The 16,527-nt window shown below is 42.7% G+C and overlaps 1 protein-coding gene across 2 annotated transcripts in view; it reads left to right on the plus strand.

Moving 5' to 3' along the window:
* The window catches only part of CPLX1 (complexin 1), a 119,477-nt gene that overhangs the window by 60,875 nt on the left and 42,075 nt on the right, over positions 1–16,527 (plus strand). For both annotated transcript variants that reach the window (XM_052777794.1, XM_052777793.1), the window contains exon 3: positions 13,301–13,476. In XM_052777794.1, coding sequence (XP_052633754.1) covers positions 13,301–13,476 — 176 coding nt within the window. The remainder of the gene's footprint in view (positions 1–13,300; positions 13,477–16,527) is intronic.

The following is a 16,527-nucleotide window of genomic DNA, read 5'->3' on the forward strand; positions in this document are numbered from 1 at the left end:
GAGGTTATTTATAGCTGCACCCTAGCTGGGTCATAAGGGTCAGGAAGACAAGACGAGCCTTTGCCAGGGTTTATGGATCAGAACAGGAACAGAAGCCACTACGTTTATAGTATAGAGAAAGTTGTCCCTGCTTTTTGATTGTGGGGTTGCATGGAGTGTCCCCCTGAGAATGGGACTGCACCCTTCCAGGTGTAGTTACAGGGATGTGGCTCAAAAATGCCTGCCTCCAGAGAGTTTACAATGCAGACAGTGAAGATGAACAAAATTCCTGAGAAGGAGAAGTGGAGATACCTCCCAAGTTGCATACAGCAGCTCTGGAACAGAGGAGGCAACAGAACATCCTGTTATTGTAATCTCTGTTAATTCTGTTAATCTTAAACTGTCTCTTAATCCCTTACCCAGTCATAAAAGGCACCATCATTTCTTTTAGGGCGAAGAGTTGTATAACAGTTTAAAAGAACAGTTCACAAAATGAATGACTTGTTATTTTGGTGTAATGCAGCTGAAACCATTACTAATACAATGCGTCTGAAGGCAAGCAGAGTGTTTTTTAACTAGGACTGCACACACTTTGCAACATAAGTAAAGGTCTGTGGCCTTCCAGGTACCATGGCATAATAATGTCTCTCCAAAAGAGCAGTCAGGTTTGCAGTCTTCAGCTGGCAGCTCAATCTGGTATATCAGGATCACTTCCCATCATGTCTGCATCGTTTTAATTTCTGTTCCTGTGGAAGCTGCCTGTACCCAGCAGGGGCACAGTGGTTGAATATCCTCTTAGTGCTGGGTGCTGAAAGCTGATGATTGCTTTCATTTCCAGTTTTTTTGCTTTTTCCTCCTGCTGCCTTGTAGCAGGATGTAACTGGTAGGAGTTAGGTAAAAGGAGGCTCAGGAATCTGCCTGCTGTGTGTGTTGATCTCAGGGACAAAGATACCTCCTGCTGGCCCCTCATTGTACAGCTGCAGGACCTTGAAGGCTCATGATCTGGTGCTCTTCAGCAGCGGATACAGGCATCAGTGTGGGATGGGGAAGGGAGAATCCTCCTTCAAGATACCTGTTTGTAAAAGTGACTGCGTAAAGTATGTGGGAGTGAAAGCCTTTTACCTGTGGAGGGATCTGGGCCAGTAAGGTGATAAATTCAGTTTGTCTGATGGTGTGTCCCCAACCCAAGGCATCTTTTTGTGGTAGGCTGACCCAGACACATCATCGGCTCTGCTCACACTGGGCTTTGCATGTGCATCATCAGATGTTCCCTTGTATGACAAGGTTGGAGTTGCAGGTGTGCTACTTCAAGACATATGCACACTGAAGTAAAGCCTTTTGTAACAACCCTAGAATATAAATTATGTCTGAAATATTGCAGAAAAACTATTCTTTGAGCCAGTTTTCTGGTCTCATCTTCAATAGGACCTGCTTAGGTGAGCTCACCACTTTTCCAGACAGTCAATTTGCAATCAACAGGAGCATTACTTTTACCAGTGACTGAAGTAATCAGACTTTCCTAAGGGACTCTGTGTCTACAAAGACAATGGTAGAAGTGCTTCATTGTGGTTTGAGTGTTGTAGAATGATGCACTCAGATGAAAAGGAAACCAATCATCTCCTGCAGAATGTGAGGTGTGTATGTGTGGAACTGAGATTTCTTTCTGCTGCAAAACCTTACCCCCAGGTCAGAGGTAGATGATTACCTTCCCACAGCTTCTGTCTTCCCACATTTGTGTTGTGCATTCATCTCAATCATCTCATCATGTACCACCATCTTGTAGTTCCCAACATGAGATGGTGTCATCTTATGATATTAATAGCTGTTTGGCATACAATACACATATGTATCAGAAAATAATTGTTCATACTGCCTTGTAGGCTTCATGAGATGTCACAGAGCAGAAAGACAATGAATGAAAGTCCATCAAGGAATATAAACTATTTCAACTAGGAATTGCACTTATTTTTTACAGCAGAGGAGGTTTGCAAGCCAATGAATCAACTGAGGTGAACATTTCACTGCTCAGAGATATTAAGTATACTAAATCAAATGTGCATGGCACAATAAGAGGTGAGAAGAACACCGAGTCTGATGCATACAAATGAGATGCCACTGACAGGCCATCAATAGTGTTTGACATCTTTCACAAATTGATTATAAAATGTAGTTCCTGCTTCAACGTGGAAAAAGCCCTATTGGGTCATTCCGAATAACAGGTACGTAATAGCCCAGTGGCTATTTCTAGTTTGTCATGAAATGGAAATTGTGATTGGCTATTAAAAAAACCCAAACAAAACTAATAACAAACAACAACGCTAAGTGTGGGGTCCTGCACTTCGATCACAACAACCCCAGGTAATGCTACAGGCTTAGGGAAGAGTGGTGGAAAAGGACCTGGGGGTGGTGGAAAAGGACCTGGGGACGTTGGTCCACAGCCAACTGAATATGAGCCAGCAGTGTGCCCAGGTGGTCAAGAAGGCCAATAGCATCCTTGTATCAGAAATAGCATGGCCAGCAGGACTAGGGAATTGTCACTTTGTACTCAGCACTCGTGAGGCCGCACCTCAAATACTGTGTTCAGTTTTGGGCCCCTCACTACAAGAAAGACATGGAGGTGCTAGAGTGCATCCAAAGAAGGGCAACAAAGCTGGGGAAGGGTCTAGAGAACAACTCTTATGAGGAACAGCTGAGGGAACTGGGGTTGTTTAGCCTGGAGGAAAGGAGGCTGAGGGGAGGCCTTACCGCTCTCTACAGCTACCTGAAAGGAGGTTGTAGCGAGGTGGGTGTCAGTCTCTTCTCCCAAGTAACAAGCAATAGGTCAAGAGGAAGTGGCCTCAAGTTGCCCCAGCGGAGGTTTAGATTGGATATTAGGAAAAATTTGTTCACCAAAAGGGTTGTCCAGCATTGGAACAGGCTGCCCAGGGAGGTGGTTGAGTCACCATCCCTGGAGGTATTAAAAAAAAAATGTGTAAACGTGGCACTTACTTAGGGACATGGTTTTGTGGTGGACTTGGCAGTGTTAGATTTACATTTAGACTTGATGATCTTAAAGGTCTTTTCCAACCTAAATGATTCTATGATTCTATGAAAAAGAAGAGAAAGCCCCATATGTCCACATAGTATCACTGTGGGTCTGAGGTCAGATCAGATGAAAGTCACCTGAAAATGATTTCTCCACATACGTTGTGCAGGCAACTTTATTATTCTAGTTAAATCAGAATAAAAAGGACATATTACGAGTGCAGAGGAATAAATCATAAAGTAACTGAAGAATTCACTTAAATATATGAATTGATAGTTGTAAGGTAGAAAGAGAAAATAGAATAGGGACTTATAACATCCATTTGTTGCACAAATACCATTGAGATTAGATGTTGGTTTGTGTGCAAGTACCGTACTGCTTTCCACAGCTAGAGAGAAACTGTCACTGTGCAAAGATGGAGACTTCGCAGAAGAAAAAACATAGAGACTAAGAATTTAGCCAAAGAAACTATGCTGATGGGGCTGGCAGGGTCTTGCTCTAAAAAGAATACTTTCTGTTGTCTGCCAAAGGAGACTCTCCAGCAGATTGTAAAGTAGGAAAATCATTATGTTCTGTTAACATGGCTATCTACCTCATTCAGTTTGGGATTTCAATACCCATCTGCAGAGTGAAACATTGCTCTTGCACATGTTACAACCTACTGCTATCTCAGAAAAACGTAGGAAAAATCATTCCTGGAAAGTTCTATGTGCCTCCACATGGATTTGTACCAAGTTAAAAAAGGCTGTTCAATATGAGCCTTTAAAGTCTGCCTTGGGGTGTGTAAGGGAAATGAAACATTACCACAGTGGTGAGAAGAGGCATTTGTCTCCAAATAGCTGGAGTTCCAAATACCTCCAAGTATCCTTAAATATTTCAAGCAGCTTTACACAGAGTTTGCTCAACTTACCAGCTTGTTTCACAAGAGGAAGACCTCTGAGCAATGCAGTTTTTCTGGCTGGATACAGAGGGAGAGAGAGAAAGACTGAATTAAAATACCACACACAGAGAAAGCTGAGTCTGGAGGGGGGTAAATGGCTGAAGCAAAGGTTCCCAGGGACAGTAAAGTAAAGGCTTCTCTGTCTAAACATGGACAGTCAGAGAAAATGCCTGCTTGTTCAGGACCTTTTTCTAAAGAAGGCACAGGGAATGGGAAGGTTTGAGAGTTTTTGGTGTTATACCATGAACACAGACAAAGGTGTGGTAAAAAATCCCAGGATCTTGAAGAAGGAAAGCTGGACAATAGATATTGTGCTGATGATCATCCTAATGTCTTGATCACCTAGTGTCTCGTCACAGTGCTGATTCTGTGAATAACTTCTTACTATTACCTCTATCTGTTTGTCTTGGTACCCATTACATGGGACAGGTCTCAGTGAAGCCTTTCTTCTAGGTGTTGGATATCCTCAGACCATATTTTTTCCAGTTAGCTGATGGTAGGGAATATTTTAGATCCCAGCATGAGCACTCAGAGAACAGAAAGGACTGTTGAACAAGTCAGTGACTTCTACATTCCATTGAGGAATGGGAATTACTACAAATGCTGAGAACATAACAAGCCAACCAGCAACCTGGAAAATAGAAATGGAGGAAAAATGAAAGGACTGAAAGCAGACCACGTCTATATTGCAGTGTGATGAGCACTTCGGTGGCCAGCTAGCTGTTGACCACAGCCTTATTCACTGTTTTGCCTTCAAGTCTACAATCCTTTGATAGCAGGTCAGACAAAGGGCTGGCAGGAATAACATAAGGCTGATGCCTGAGGCAAGGTATAGTCCGGACTGGTGTCTTGCATTCTCATTTATTTGGAAGGTAATCTAACCACTTTGTGGGGGGGAGAACAAAACAAAACAAAACAAAACAAATCCATACCTTCCTGTGCAGCTTTTTCCCAATAATGTTCATTTATAAAAAAAGTAAACTGAAGCTTAGAGTGTTCCTTTTTTACTCCTTCGTCATGCCCATTTGTGTTCTGCCACTATGTAAATTGCACAGTGCCCATGATCCATGGCTCCCCACTTAATATGTTCAGATGGTTCTCACTAGGATCCTTCCAATATTATTTTTCTGTGATATCTCAGAAAACTTAATGCTGAGATGGATAGGCATCTCACTGACCTGGAAATAAGCCTAAAACCATAGATTGGCCCAGGGAGCAGAAATGCATATAAACATGCCCCTTCTCAGTTACGTAAGGCACTTGTGCTGAGTGGATCTGGAAAAGTAAACAGAGAAAGAATTCCATGTCTGCTCTGAGCTTTCAATTTCATCAAGAATTTCTTCATTTAATACAATGTTAATGATCCTTATCAGAGATCCCCACTGTACCAAAAAGACCAGAAAATGGCATTTTCAGAGATACTATGATTCTTCAAGTGAGCTCCTCAGGTAAACTTGGCATCAGTTTTTTGTTTATGAAAGAAGAATCACTAATGCTTTTCAGTAGGTGTATTAGTTATAGTTACTTAATAAATTGTGATGGTTCCTTTGGAACTCTTCAGTACTGATGTATAAACACAGTATTTTGTTCATGCAAGTACCACTTTGGAATATCATGCGATGGCCTGCTGAAGAGCTGTTACATTTTTACTGAAACTTCAACAGAAGGAAGTCAATTTTTTTTTCAGCTGAAAGGATTGGTGTGGCATTTACTTTTCTGATGGAAAATAGTAACCTGGTAGCTAATAAAACTGCAGAAGGAACAGACCCTTCACCTTTATCTCCCAGTTGAAGGAGTAGGAGGCAGATAGTAGAGGCATCTTTGTTCTTATCACTGAAGAAATGTGCAAACATATGCAGGAAAACAGCTTTCTACAGCAAGCATGGAGCTGTACTCTTTTGTTTCCAAAACATTCCTGAAAGCATTGTTTTGCTCTACTCCTAAATGGATGAAGAGCAGAGGCAGGACTACTTTTTGTACTTGCAAAGAGCAGCAGGTTAATGTGGACACAGGCAACAAAATCTTTCCTGGCTATTGTCCTATTGTACTGATATGAGGAAGATTTTTGCTTCCAAAACAGATGTGATGGCCTGGACCTGGATCCCTGTGTGCCAGGCCCCTCTCTGCCCTTCTGCTTTTAATCAATGGGACAGAAAGACCAGGCAGACAACCTGGTTGCCCCAGTGGTGTAGAAAAGTCGAAGACACTATTCTGACCAGCTGACAGTATGTACTGGTTCTTTGTGGATGAGTTCTTTTGATGTCAACCTTGGCAAGAAAAAATCTGTCCATGCAATTAAGGGTTCTTGAACTGGCCCTAGTCTGAATACAGTGATTTTGGATTACATAGTTTGTAACTTTTTTTGTTCATGTCAACTCCAATAACTCTCCATTGGGTTGCTTCTGCATGGAAACAGGCATCACCTGGTGGAAGCTGACTCAAAAAAAGTAAGAAATCAGGAGCTGCCTTACACTGTGCATCTCTGCAGAACACAAAGTCTTGGAGTGATACTGGAATCTAGGTTCATTTCTGCTTTACTAATGGGAAGTCTGAAGAAAGGAGATGCAGCAACATATGTCCAAAAAGCTCACAATATACAGACCATAAGTCATGGAAGAGAACCCAGAAGGGAGCACAGGAAATCTTACTAGGCAGAGATCCTGAAGAGCTCAATTCTTACATTCTTTCCCAGTCTCATTTTCAAAGAAGAGTGAGACAAAAAACTATGGGAAAGTGCAAGTTAGCAAAACCATCTTGTAGTGTCAAGAACTCTCGGAGTGAAAGACAAAAATGAGGTTGTGCAGGCCATCCATCATCGACTGCTCTTTATTCCTTCCTGCTTGGCCCATCTGGTTGCCAGGAGTCCCAAGGCCATTGTTTTGTTTTCACCCAGTCCTAAGAGGGAAAATTTACATTTCTGTTGGGTTTAAACAAAATTGCAGGAGTTATTTGTGTACAAGATAATGAACTATGAGTAGTAAGTTTGGGGCTGTTTCATTTTGGGGAGTCAGAAAAACTCATGGATGATTCAGTTGATTTTGCAAGGCATTGTGGAATGAAAGTGTGTTGCAGTAGCAATGAAAAAATCCAGACAACCTCTAGAGATCAGTGGGTTAGGTCTGGCTGTGGAATGCATACTCCTTACTTTCCATTTTATTTGAGACTGAACTAGCTTCTCCATTGTCGCGTCCCAAAGTTGGAGCGACTCAGGTTCATGGATTTCCTTTGTCAGAATTAAGGTGAAACGACACCAGGGGAGTTCAAACAACAATCAACATTTATTCAGCCTAGCTAACTTTGTCCAAGTACACATGAACTTATTAATATGAACCTTGCAACGTGTCATTAAGCCGCTGTTTGAGAACAGGAGGGAAGTATAGGAAAATGAAATGGAAAAAGGAACATGAAACTGTGTCAGAAGGAGAGCCCTCCTGTTGAGTCACGAGGTCCAGAGCAGACCCCCTTGCTTTCTGGACTCCTTCTCAAAGAGGAGCTCAGGGGCGGCTAGATCCACTCCTAGTCTCAGACTTGGTCAACGGTTTATGTTTAAAAGGATGAGGTGTAGGGACTGTGGAAAAGAGAGAAGGAAAAGAAGGAGAGAGAGAGTGAGAGAAAGAAAGAAAGAAAGAGAGAAGAGAAGGGTTTCACCAGTCCTGGGTCCAGCGTTGGTCCAGCCAGCGTAGAGATCCAGTTCTGGAGGGCGCGCACTGAGGACTCATTCTCTCTTCTTTTATAGTGTGTTAGTTGATGATCTCAACATGTGCAGTTCCCACACCTGGGGTTCACTGGAATCAGTCAGTGAGCTTTGGGGGGGGTGTTCATTGTGGAGTTGCCTCTCTTTTCTTGCTGGCATGACCACTTAAGATAGAAGCACAGTCCCAACTTCCGTGGGGCCTTCTTCCTCCAGGAAGGCATAAATTGTGTTCCTTCTCCTGGTCACTTAAGATAAGGAATTGGAGCTTTGGAGAAGTGCGTTCCCACCCTCCGCGGGGCCCTCTCCTCTGGCCACATTGTCCTGTTCACACAACTCCAGCATTTTTACAGAGGCTGTTTTCTCCAGCAAAGCTCTTTAATGGATGTTTGAGACATTGAATTTGTCAGACCGTCACATTCATAAAATGCTGTTTAGTGGTCATTCACCTATCACTTTGTCTTAGATGCAGGGGAGCTTGGTGATATGCTGGAAACACCTCTTTCTTCTTTGAGGGTGAAAGGAAGTGCCTTAAAATGGAATTGCTGTCCAAACATAACATGCTTGGGAGCCTGCTGTTTCTTTTCTACATTTTATGCTAGAGGGAAGTTACACTCACACACCTCCCCTCACCTTCTGCGCCTGTAGGCTGTAGTTTTGGGTTTTTAACTCTGTCTCCGACTAAGATACGTAGACAAATCTGGATCTCAGCATGATGCTTAGCTGTCTGTTTACTAGATCAGAATAGGTGGAGATGCATCCTGCTGTGTAAGACACATAGGCCAAGGAGTATACCTGAGGTATTGACATGGCAAATAGGTACCTAAACTCACCAAAGGTGGGAGTGTGCTTTACTTGAAGCTTGATGCAGCTTTCAACTCCATTTCCTGGGCTGTGATTCAGGCTCTGTAGGAAACCTTACTTTTATGTGGTAGACAGAGGCAACTACAGGTCACAGTGGGCTTCCATTTACTCTAACAGGAAGCCAGATATCCAGCACACATGTACACATCTCTGAGCAGAAACTTGAATCTAGCCACCCCTGTTGGGAACTGGATTTCACCCTGGTGGTGAGAACTGCTCTCTCAGCCAGTCTAGTTCATCCAGGTGTAATCAGCAGATGTAATGACTTTGCTGGAGGAAGGTAAACAGGTTGGAAATATAGCGCCATATTTTGAGGGCAGGGGGAACAGAGGTGCAGTTTGTATTTTGTCTAAAAGAATCTTACCTACTGGTGTGTATTTTGGCTGCAAGAGACAACAAAGCTTATGTCACAGCAGCCAAGGGGAATAATTTGAAAGCATCTCTGTAACATCTAAGGGATTTGGAGAAAAATACTTGGGCAAGATCTGATTCTTTTAGATATGTTTGATATTGGGGAAAAATTTGCATATGAAATTTCTTTGTTCAGTGATGTCTTCATATAAATGCCAGCCTAGCCTTTCCTGACAAATTAGTGATTAAGTATCTTGACTTCTGGACAGAGTAAGTGTCCTGGTTTCAGCTGGGATAGAGTTAACTGTCTTCCTAGTAGCTGGTACAGTGCTATGTTTTGAGTTCAGTATGCGAAGAATGTTGATAACACACTGATGTTTTCAGTTGTTGCTCAGTAGTGTTTAGACTAAAGTCAAGGATTTTTCAGCTTCTCATGCCCAGCCAGTGAGAAAGCTGGAGGGGCACAAGAAGTTGGCACAGGACACAGCCAGGGCACCTGACCCAAACTGGCCAATGGTGTATTCCACACCATGTGACGTCCCATCTAGTATAGGAACAGGGAAGTGGGGGCAGGGATTCGCCGCTCGGGGACTGGCTGGGTGTCGGTCGGCGGGTGGTGAGCAATTGCACTGCGCATCATTTGTACATTCCAATCCTTTCATTATTGCTGTTGTCATTTTATTAGTGTTATCATTATCATTATTAGTTTCTTCTTTTTCTGTTCTATTAAACCGTTCTTATCTCAACCCACGGGTTTTGCTTCTTTTCCCGATTTTCTCCCCCATCCCACTGGGTGGGGGGGAGTGAGTGAGCGGCTGCGTGGTGTTTAGTTGCTGGCTGGGGTTAAACCACGACAGTAAGGAGTCCCATAATGATTGCTATAAGGCTTTTTTCTTAATGGCAAATTAATCTTTTTCATGAGCCTTAAAAGGGGAAAAGGTCTTCTTGTATACCAGATACAAGCTTTGTATTATGGCCTTGATAAAAAAGGTCTCTCTCCAGTGATATCAACAGAATATTCTTAGTTCTGGTTCTGAAGTGATGCTGCAAAATTGAGTGACCCATTCCTGCTCCAGGACAGTACTCTGTGATTAGCTCCAGATGTTTGGATGATGTGATAAAAATCATGCTGTGATTTAGAAACTTTGAGACATCAGTTGTCCTGTCTGATCTAAATATAGCTCAGCCACAAATAGTACTACCAAAAAAACACCTGCAAAATTTCCTCAGGGCATGCCTATTTCAGATGAACCTGTCACTGCTTCCTCTGACACACTGAGAGGGGGAACTTCTGCAAAATCCTCTGAGATCTAAGGACACACATATGCAGCCCTCTTGAAAGACAGGTATGGTGTGCTATTTGTCTGCAATATGAAATGAGATTTGTGCAAAAGAAATTCTTCTGATTTCACTTAATTACCTTACCTGAAGCAATGGTGTGTGCAAATTCCCATCATCCTTTGCTTAATTAAGAATGCCCAAGATGTTCCTATTAATCTCTTTCTCTGTAAATCATCCTTAAAAATCCTAATCCTGTTCCATATAGCTTTTGCAGCAAATAACTTTGCATGTCAATATTTAGGAGAATTTTTTTCTTTTCTTTTCTTCTTTTTTTTAACAAGTAACAAATTGAGCATTGCTCCTGCAAGTTGGTTCTGTGAGTTTGTGTTTTCTGTGTAAAAGCTGGATTGGTGTCAGTCAGCTATTGAAAGGTTAGCTCATAGAAGGTGGTGCTCCTGTGGCAGAGGTCGGGCAGTTTAAGAATTTACTTTCCCTCAGTTCAGATGCAGGATCTGTTTGGGTATGTGCTCTTCACCCTTTTCCTTGCAATATTAATTTCAGTCACTTTCAGTTGCCATTTAAACCACTTACTTGTGCGGTCTCACAGAGTCACAGAATATCTGAAGTTGGCAGGGATCCACAGGGGTTGTCTAGTCCAATCCCATTCTCAAACAGGGTGACCTACAGCAGGTTGCTCAGGGCTGTGACCTCTGAAGTTTTGAATTGCTCCACAGATGGAGACTCCACAGCCTCTTTCTGCAACCCAAATTTTTTTTTCTTATGTTTAAACAGGATTCTCTGTATTTTGGTTTGTATACATTATTTCTTCTCCTGTCACTGGGCACCAGTGAGAAGAGTCTGGCTTCCTCTTATTCATTCCCTTTCATCAGGTATTTACACACACTACTGAGACCCCCCCTGAACCTTCTCTTCTCCAGGCTAAACTGTCCCAGCTCTCTTAGCCTCTCCTTGTATAAGAATCTTCGAATCCCCTGATCATCTTCATGGCCCTTTGCTGACTCACTACAGTAGCTCCATATCTCTCTTGTATGTGGGAGCCCAGAACTGGGCACATCACTCCAAATTTGGTCTCGCCAGGACTGTGTAGAAGGGAAGGATCCCTCAACCTGCTGGCAACACTCCTCCTAATGCAGCCTAGGAGGCTGTTGACCTTCTTTGCTGCAAGGACACATTGCCGGCTCATGGTCAGCTTGCTGTCCACCAGGACCCCAAGGCCTTTACTGCAAAACTGTTTTCCAGACAGCTGACGTGCTTTCCAGCTGTTTCACTGGGGAATGTTTCCCACATGTGCCCAAACAACTGAATTACTGTTTTTCAGATGGCTGATGAAAACTTAAACCAGCAAATCTCACATGAAAGTGTATCTGAGCGCACTCATAGTATTTGGCTTAACATCTGATTGCCTACTTCTTTAGCCCATATAGATCAAGGGAATGACTCTTAGTTTGGAATGCCTGCCATGCCACTTGTCTTCTAAGGGCTTGTTTCAGGGCTGCTTTCAATTTAGGGCTCTGGGAAAACAGGACCTGGAAAAGAAATGTAGAGGGGAAAAGCCACAGGATCTTCTCACCTCTCAACAAATTCCTTGGTAGTTGTTAGAGGCAGTAGTTAATCTGATAACTGTCATCTCTGGGACAATTCAGGAGGAATCATCCTGACAGGTTGCAGATGTTTCTTCCTGTAAGAACCAAGGTTCCACCATCACCATCCCAAAAACTGATGTGGAAAGCAAGAGCAAACACAGTCCTCTGGCACTGTTGACACACCGAAGAGATAATTTATAAGGGAGGAATAAGGGGTTGTGAGAACCTCTTCCCTTCACTTAGCCTCTAATAATGCCAACAAACAATTATTTGGAAGGACTTTGACAGTGTCTCCTTCCAGCCTAAGCCTCTGAAAAGGCCAGATAACTTTGTCTTATGCACAGCAAGAGATGTTAAGTGTGTATACACATATATGCATGTGACTGTGTGTTACAACAAGGCTGTCTCAGATTAACTCGGTTAAGTCTCAGCCAGCAAGTAGCCAATCTGGACCTGTCCTGACCCAGGAACAGAGGACAGTAACCAGCCACTTACAGTGTTCTTCCAGGGTGAAGGTGCCTTTTTTAGTAAATGATGCCAGGTGTTTTTCTGCTCCAGGCAAAGTCTAACACAACTCCCAAAGGATATGTGTCTTCACTTCATCCATGTAACCAGGCTTGATCCTGCTGCAGCCCTCCAGTGCTCTGATGATGAAGTATCACTGTAAATGCCCTCCCCCTTTCCCCAGCACCTGCCTTTCTCCCCAGGTGGATGATTGCCAGTTATTTGACAATAAAAATGCCTCTGAAATACAGGCTAAATGCCTTTATGCAGCCCTATGGGGGCAGAGGGGTATACAAGAAGCCTCCCCATTTGGATGGTTGTGCAAGGGCTTTGCACAATAACAAAGAGCTGGCTCAGAAGCACACGGGAGCTGAATTTGGGACCAATGTGCATGCAGGGGTAGAAAGAGGACCAGGCAGAGCCAGGATCCCACCTACATACTAAGCATTAGAGGCAGTGGTGTCCAAGGGTAGCTAAGAGACATGCAGAGACACTGCTTCTTTCTGATCCATGGCAGGAGCCTAGAAATCATCAATAACTCCAAATGTTTGCTAATGCTGTGTGCTCCTACCTGTCACAGGATGTGTAATTTCTGGCAACAACTAAGACTCTGATTACTCATCCCTGCAATCAAGATTTCAAATTCCTTTCCTAGACATGGTGTCATTTCTTTCTGGAGGTATCACCTGCCTGTTACATTAAAGACCTTCCCAAATCAATCTTCAGTCACTTGACTGAGCTGATGGAGTGAAAAAATCATATGGATGGCAGCTTGCCCCCTTCAGGACTGCAAACCAATTGTGTTGCCATCATGCAAGTTTGCAGATGTAGTCTCTTCCTCTTACTGCCATGCTTCTCCCACCAGGTAACGCAGCTGATCAGGCTGGATGCTTTGCCCACCTCCTGCCTCTGTGGGGAGTGTGCCTCCTCAGTGGAATGAGAAACCTTTTCAGATGCAGAGGGAGTAGAAGGAGGTCCTGAGTGTGGGGAAGGAGGGAGCTGGTGTCATGGTGTTTTACCCACATTCTCACAGGACTGACTTTCTCTTGTGCTTTCTCTAGGGGCTACCAAAGACATGGGGAAGATGCTGGGCGGGGACGAGGAGAAAGACCCAGATACTGCCAAGAAAGAAGAGGAACGACAGGAAGCCCTCAGGCAAGAAGAAGAAGAGAGGAAAGCCAAATATGCCAAGATGGAGGCTGAAAGAGAAGTTATGAGACAAGGGATTCGAGACAAGGTAGGAATCTAGCTTTCAGCGGACAATGGGCAACTCATAATGCTCAGTGGAGAACTACTGTTTTCAGCTGATTTGTGACCAGTTCCCTGAGCACCTGGGTAGAGCCAGGTAATTACTTTGCCACACTGAACTTTCTAAACTTGTGCACTGTCCCTTGAGCTCTGTCCCTGTTTAAATACACCTCCCACACAGAAAAGCCCTGCAAAGTTGAAATAGAGAGTGAAAATGAGGAAAGAAAAATGTGTATTTTTCTCATCACCTGTTAAATGCTCACATTATTTTAAATGTTAGAGGCTTCTCTGTCCCTATGGGGGTGCTTTCCAAGCTTGCATTCATTGTTTGTGAGAAGGATCATACTTCAGTGTGTTTCTGAGAGATACAGTCCAAGTATCTTCTGTATTGCTTCCAAGGCTTTCTTTGTGTTGACAGGTGAAATGGGACAAATGTAGTCTACTTTTCATATTTAGGCTTCCACTACTCACAGGGGATTCATCTGAAAGAAAGAGATTTTCATTTATCTGAGGGACTTAACCATTGGGAAGCATTCTCTTCTACTTAAGTTGGTTCTTGTAATAATACAATTTGGTGTGAGAAGGAAACAAATAATTGTGAGGATTCAGAATGAGATTGAAAAGAAATGTACAAAACAAACATTTACTGGAGAAATAAACTTAATTTAAGGTAGCTGAACCCATTGTTACCATACATCAGCTTTTAGAGATTGATGTGTGAAGGGAGAAGGCAGTTTTGCTGCCTCACCCTCAAGACTGGGTCAAAATTGTCTCTTTAGAATAACTTAGCTTTATAGGAAGAGGTCCCAGAGCTTAGATAACTTGGAAAGAAATGTGGGTAAAGTTTGGAGGAGGCATTTCTGATGATGAAGGCCTGTGTGTTGACTTACATCACATGCCAAAAACCAATATAAAATACCTGTAGACAGAATGAGGAGATGCTGCTCAGTATAAGAGATGTTCCCTGTGCAGTGCCTAGCTCTGTGCAGGTTACAGTGCCCTAAGAACAAGTCTGGGAGAAATCTTCAAAGTCTCATGCCAGAGCTGAGAGCGCTGTCCATAAACAAAACTATGTCTGCACTGGGCCAAATGTCTGACTCAATCCTTATGATTCAGGAGGGAAGCACAGATAAGGATGAATTGTTCTGGTGGCATAGTGCATCTTGTAAAGAGGTATCAAGAATTGTTCTGCACATAAAGAAATTGGGATTATGCTTCAAAGAAAAGAAAGTACTTACAGGGAATTGTCTACCTGTGATACTGCCAGAGAAAGGTATTTATATGATCATTTAAAAGAGGGTATTAGTTACCAGACAGATTCAGCACCCCTACCTGGTCAAAATTTATTGTTTTTATAATGCATTTAATGAATATATATCTAGATAGTGTAATATATTAATATAAACATATCAATGTGTGCAGTATATGTTTAATGTATGTTTATAGGTGGAACTGTTTCTAAGCAATGACATAGATCTGCATTAGGCATGAGGGAAAAGAAAGAGTAATGACTTTCTAAGTTGCAGGCAGATGGACTAATGCCCTTTTTTCACTGGTCTCTGCCTCTTTTGATAGACCATTGAAGTGTTCCCAGAAGTAGATGGGAATTGCATTTTTCTTGCTGTTGGGCAAACTGCTGTAAAGCATTTAAGAAATCTGAGATAGATACCCTCTGTTACAAATCCAAGGTGATCTAGACTAGAATTCACACATCCACGAGTAGGATGCATACAGCCTGAGCTTGGATGAGACATGCAGCCAACAGGGATTTCCCTGGGGTACTGTCAGCTATCCAGACTTTGCTGAGTACTGCGTGGTGAAGTCTCTTGGAAATGCATTGGCTCCTGAGCGATATGGCAAACAGTCGGCTCTGCAGGGGGAGTAAATGGGGATACTTGCAGGAATGTTATTTGACCTGAGTCAAAACTCTGGATTGCAGCTTTTCTAGTGATGTGGTGGGTTACTTTTGAGATTAGCAACAGGAAATTGTGCTTTGGAGAGTGCACCTGGCTTGTGAAAACACAGGAGCTCAGTTCTCTGTGGTTTTCTTTCTCCTGGGGATAATCCCAGGTAGCATGCATTTGAAAGATGAAGCTGTTTTCTGCAGAATCTGAAAAGATGAATAAAGCTGTAGAAAGGAGCTGTTGGTTTGGGGTTTTTTTTTTGAAGTTTGAGAGTTCCGTGAAAGAGAGAGATTACTTTGTCCTCACAAAGAGATGGATTTGATGATATACAAGACTGTCTCCAGCTGTTGTGAATTGGTGGCTGGAAATGCGAAACAGATGTTGAAAGAACAGAAAAAAGGGCTGGATTATTTCCTCTATTACTTATTTAGAAATTATCTTAATTTCTTCTCCAACTCCAGTAAAAGCAGAAATACAGAGAAAGAGAAAACTGAAACAGAGATTCTGTCTGGTATGTATACATACCGAAGTTGTTGTTAGCAGGTATGAATTAAATCCAGGAAGTTTTAAGTATTAGAGGTCTCCCCCATGATATTTGTTCATTTCTCACATAAAAGAGTAAAGAATGAGCATATGAGTTGAATGAGTGGGTAGGAACAGGTTATTTATGCAGAATACAAATTTGAAAGTGTGTGTCCTGGGTCATGAACTCACAGTCACAAAGTTACTCCCTTAGTGCAGCTGCAGGATGTCAGGGAAACAAGCCAGGCAATCACGACTTCATCGGTTAGTTAATATGGCTCTAGGTGAGGCCTACAGAAAGGACAGGCTTATCATGTTTGTTGTTTTGGCTTTTTGCCTTGGCTCTTCAATAAGTGTGATGAATGCATTCTTTTGTTTTGGGCTTCAGGAAATGTGGGAGCTATAGCAGAGCTTGAAAGGAATGATGACAGATACCACAGATATGTTACAGCATGTGCTAACTTCAGGTTTTAAATCCAATCTGTTAAATTGAGATACATATGCCCTCAGCCCAGCATGGCAGCTGGGCACAGAAATTACTTAGGGAAAGGGTAGAATGAATTATGCAGCAATCAAATATTTTTTTCATAAAAAATATGTAGCATTTTCATTTG

This window comes from Harpia harpyja, chromosome Z (genome assembly GCF_026419915.1).
Source record: "Harpia harpyja isolate bHarHar1 chromosome Z, bHarHar1 primary haplotype, whole genome shotgun sequence".
NCBI classification, from domain to species: Eukaryota; Metazoa; Chordata; class Aves; order Accipitriformes; family Accipitridae; genus Harpia; species Harpia harpyja.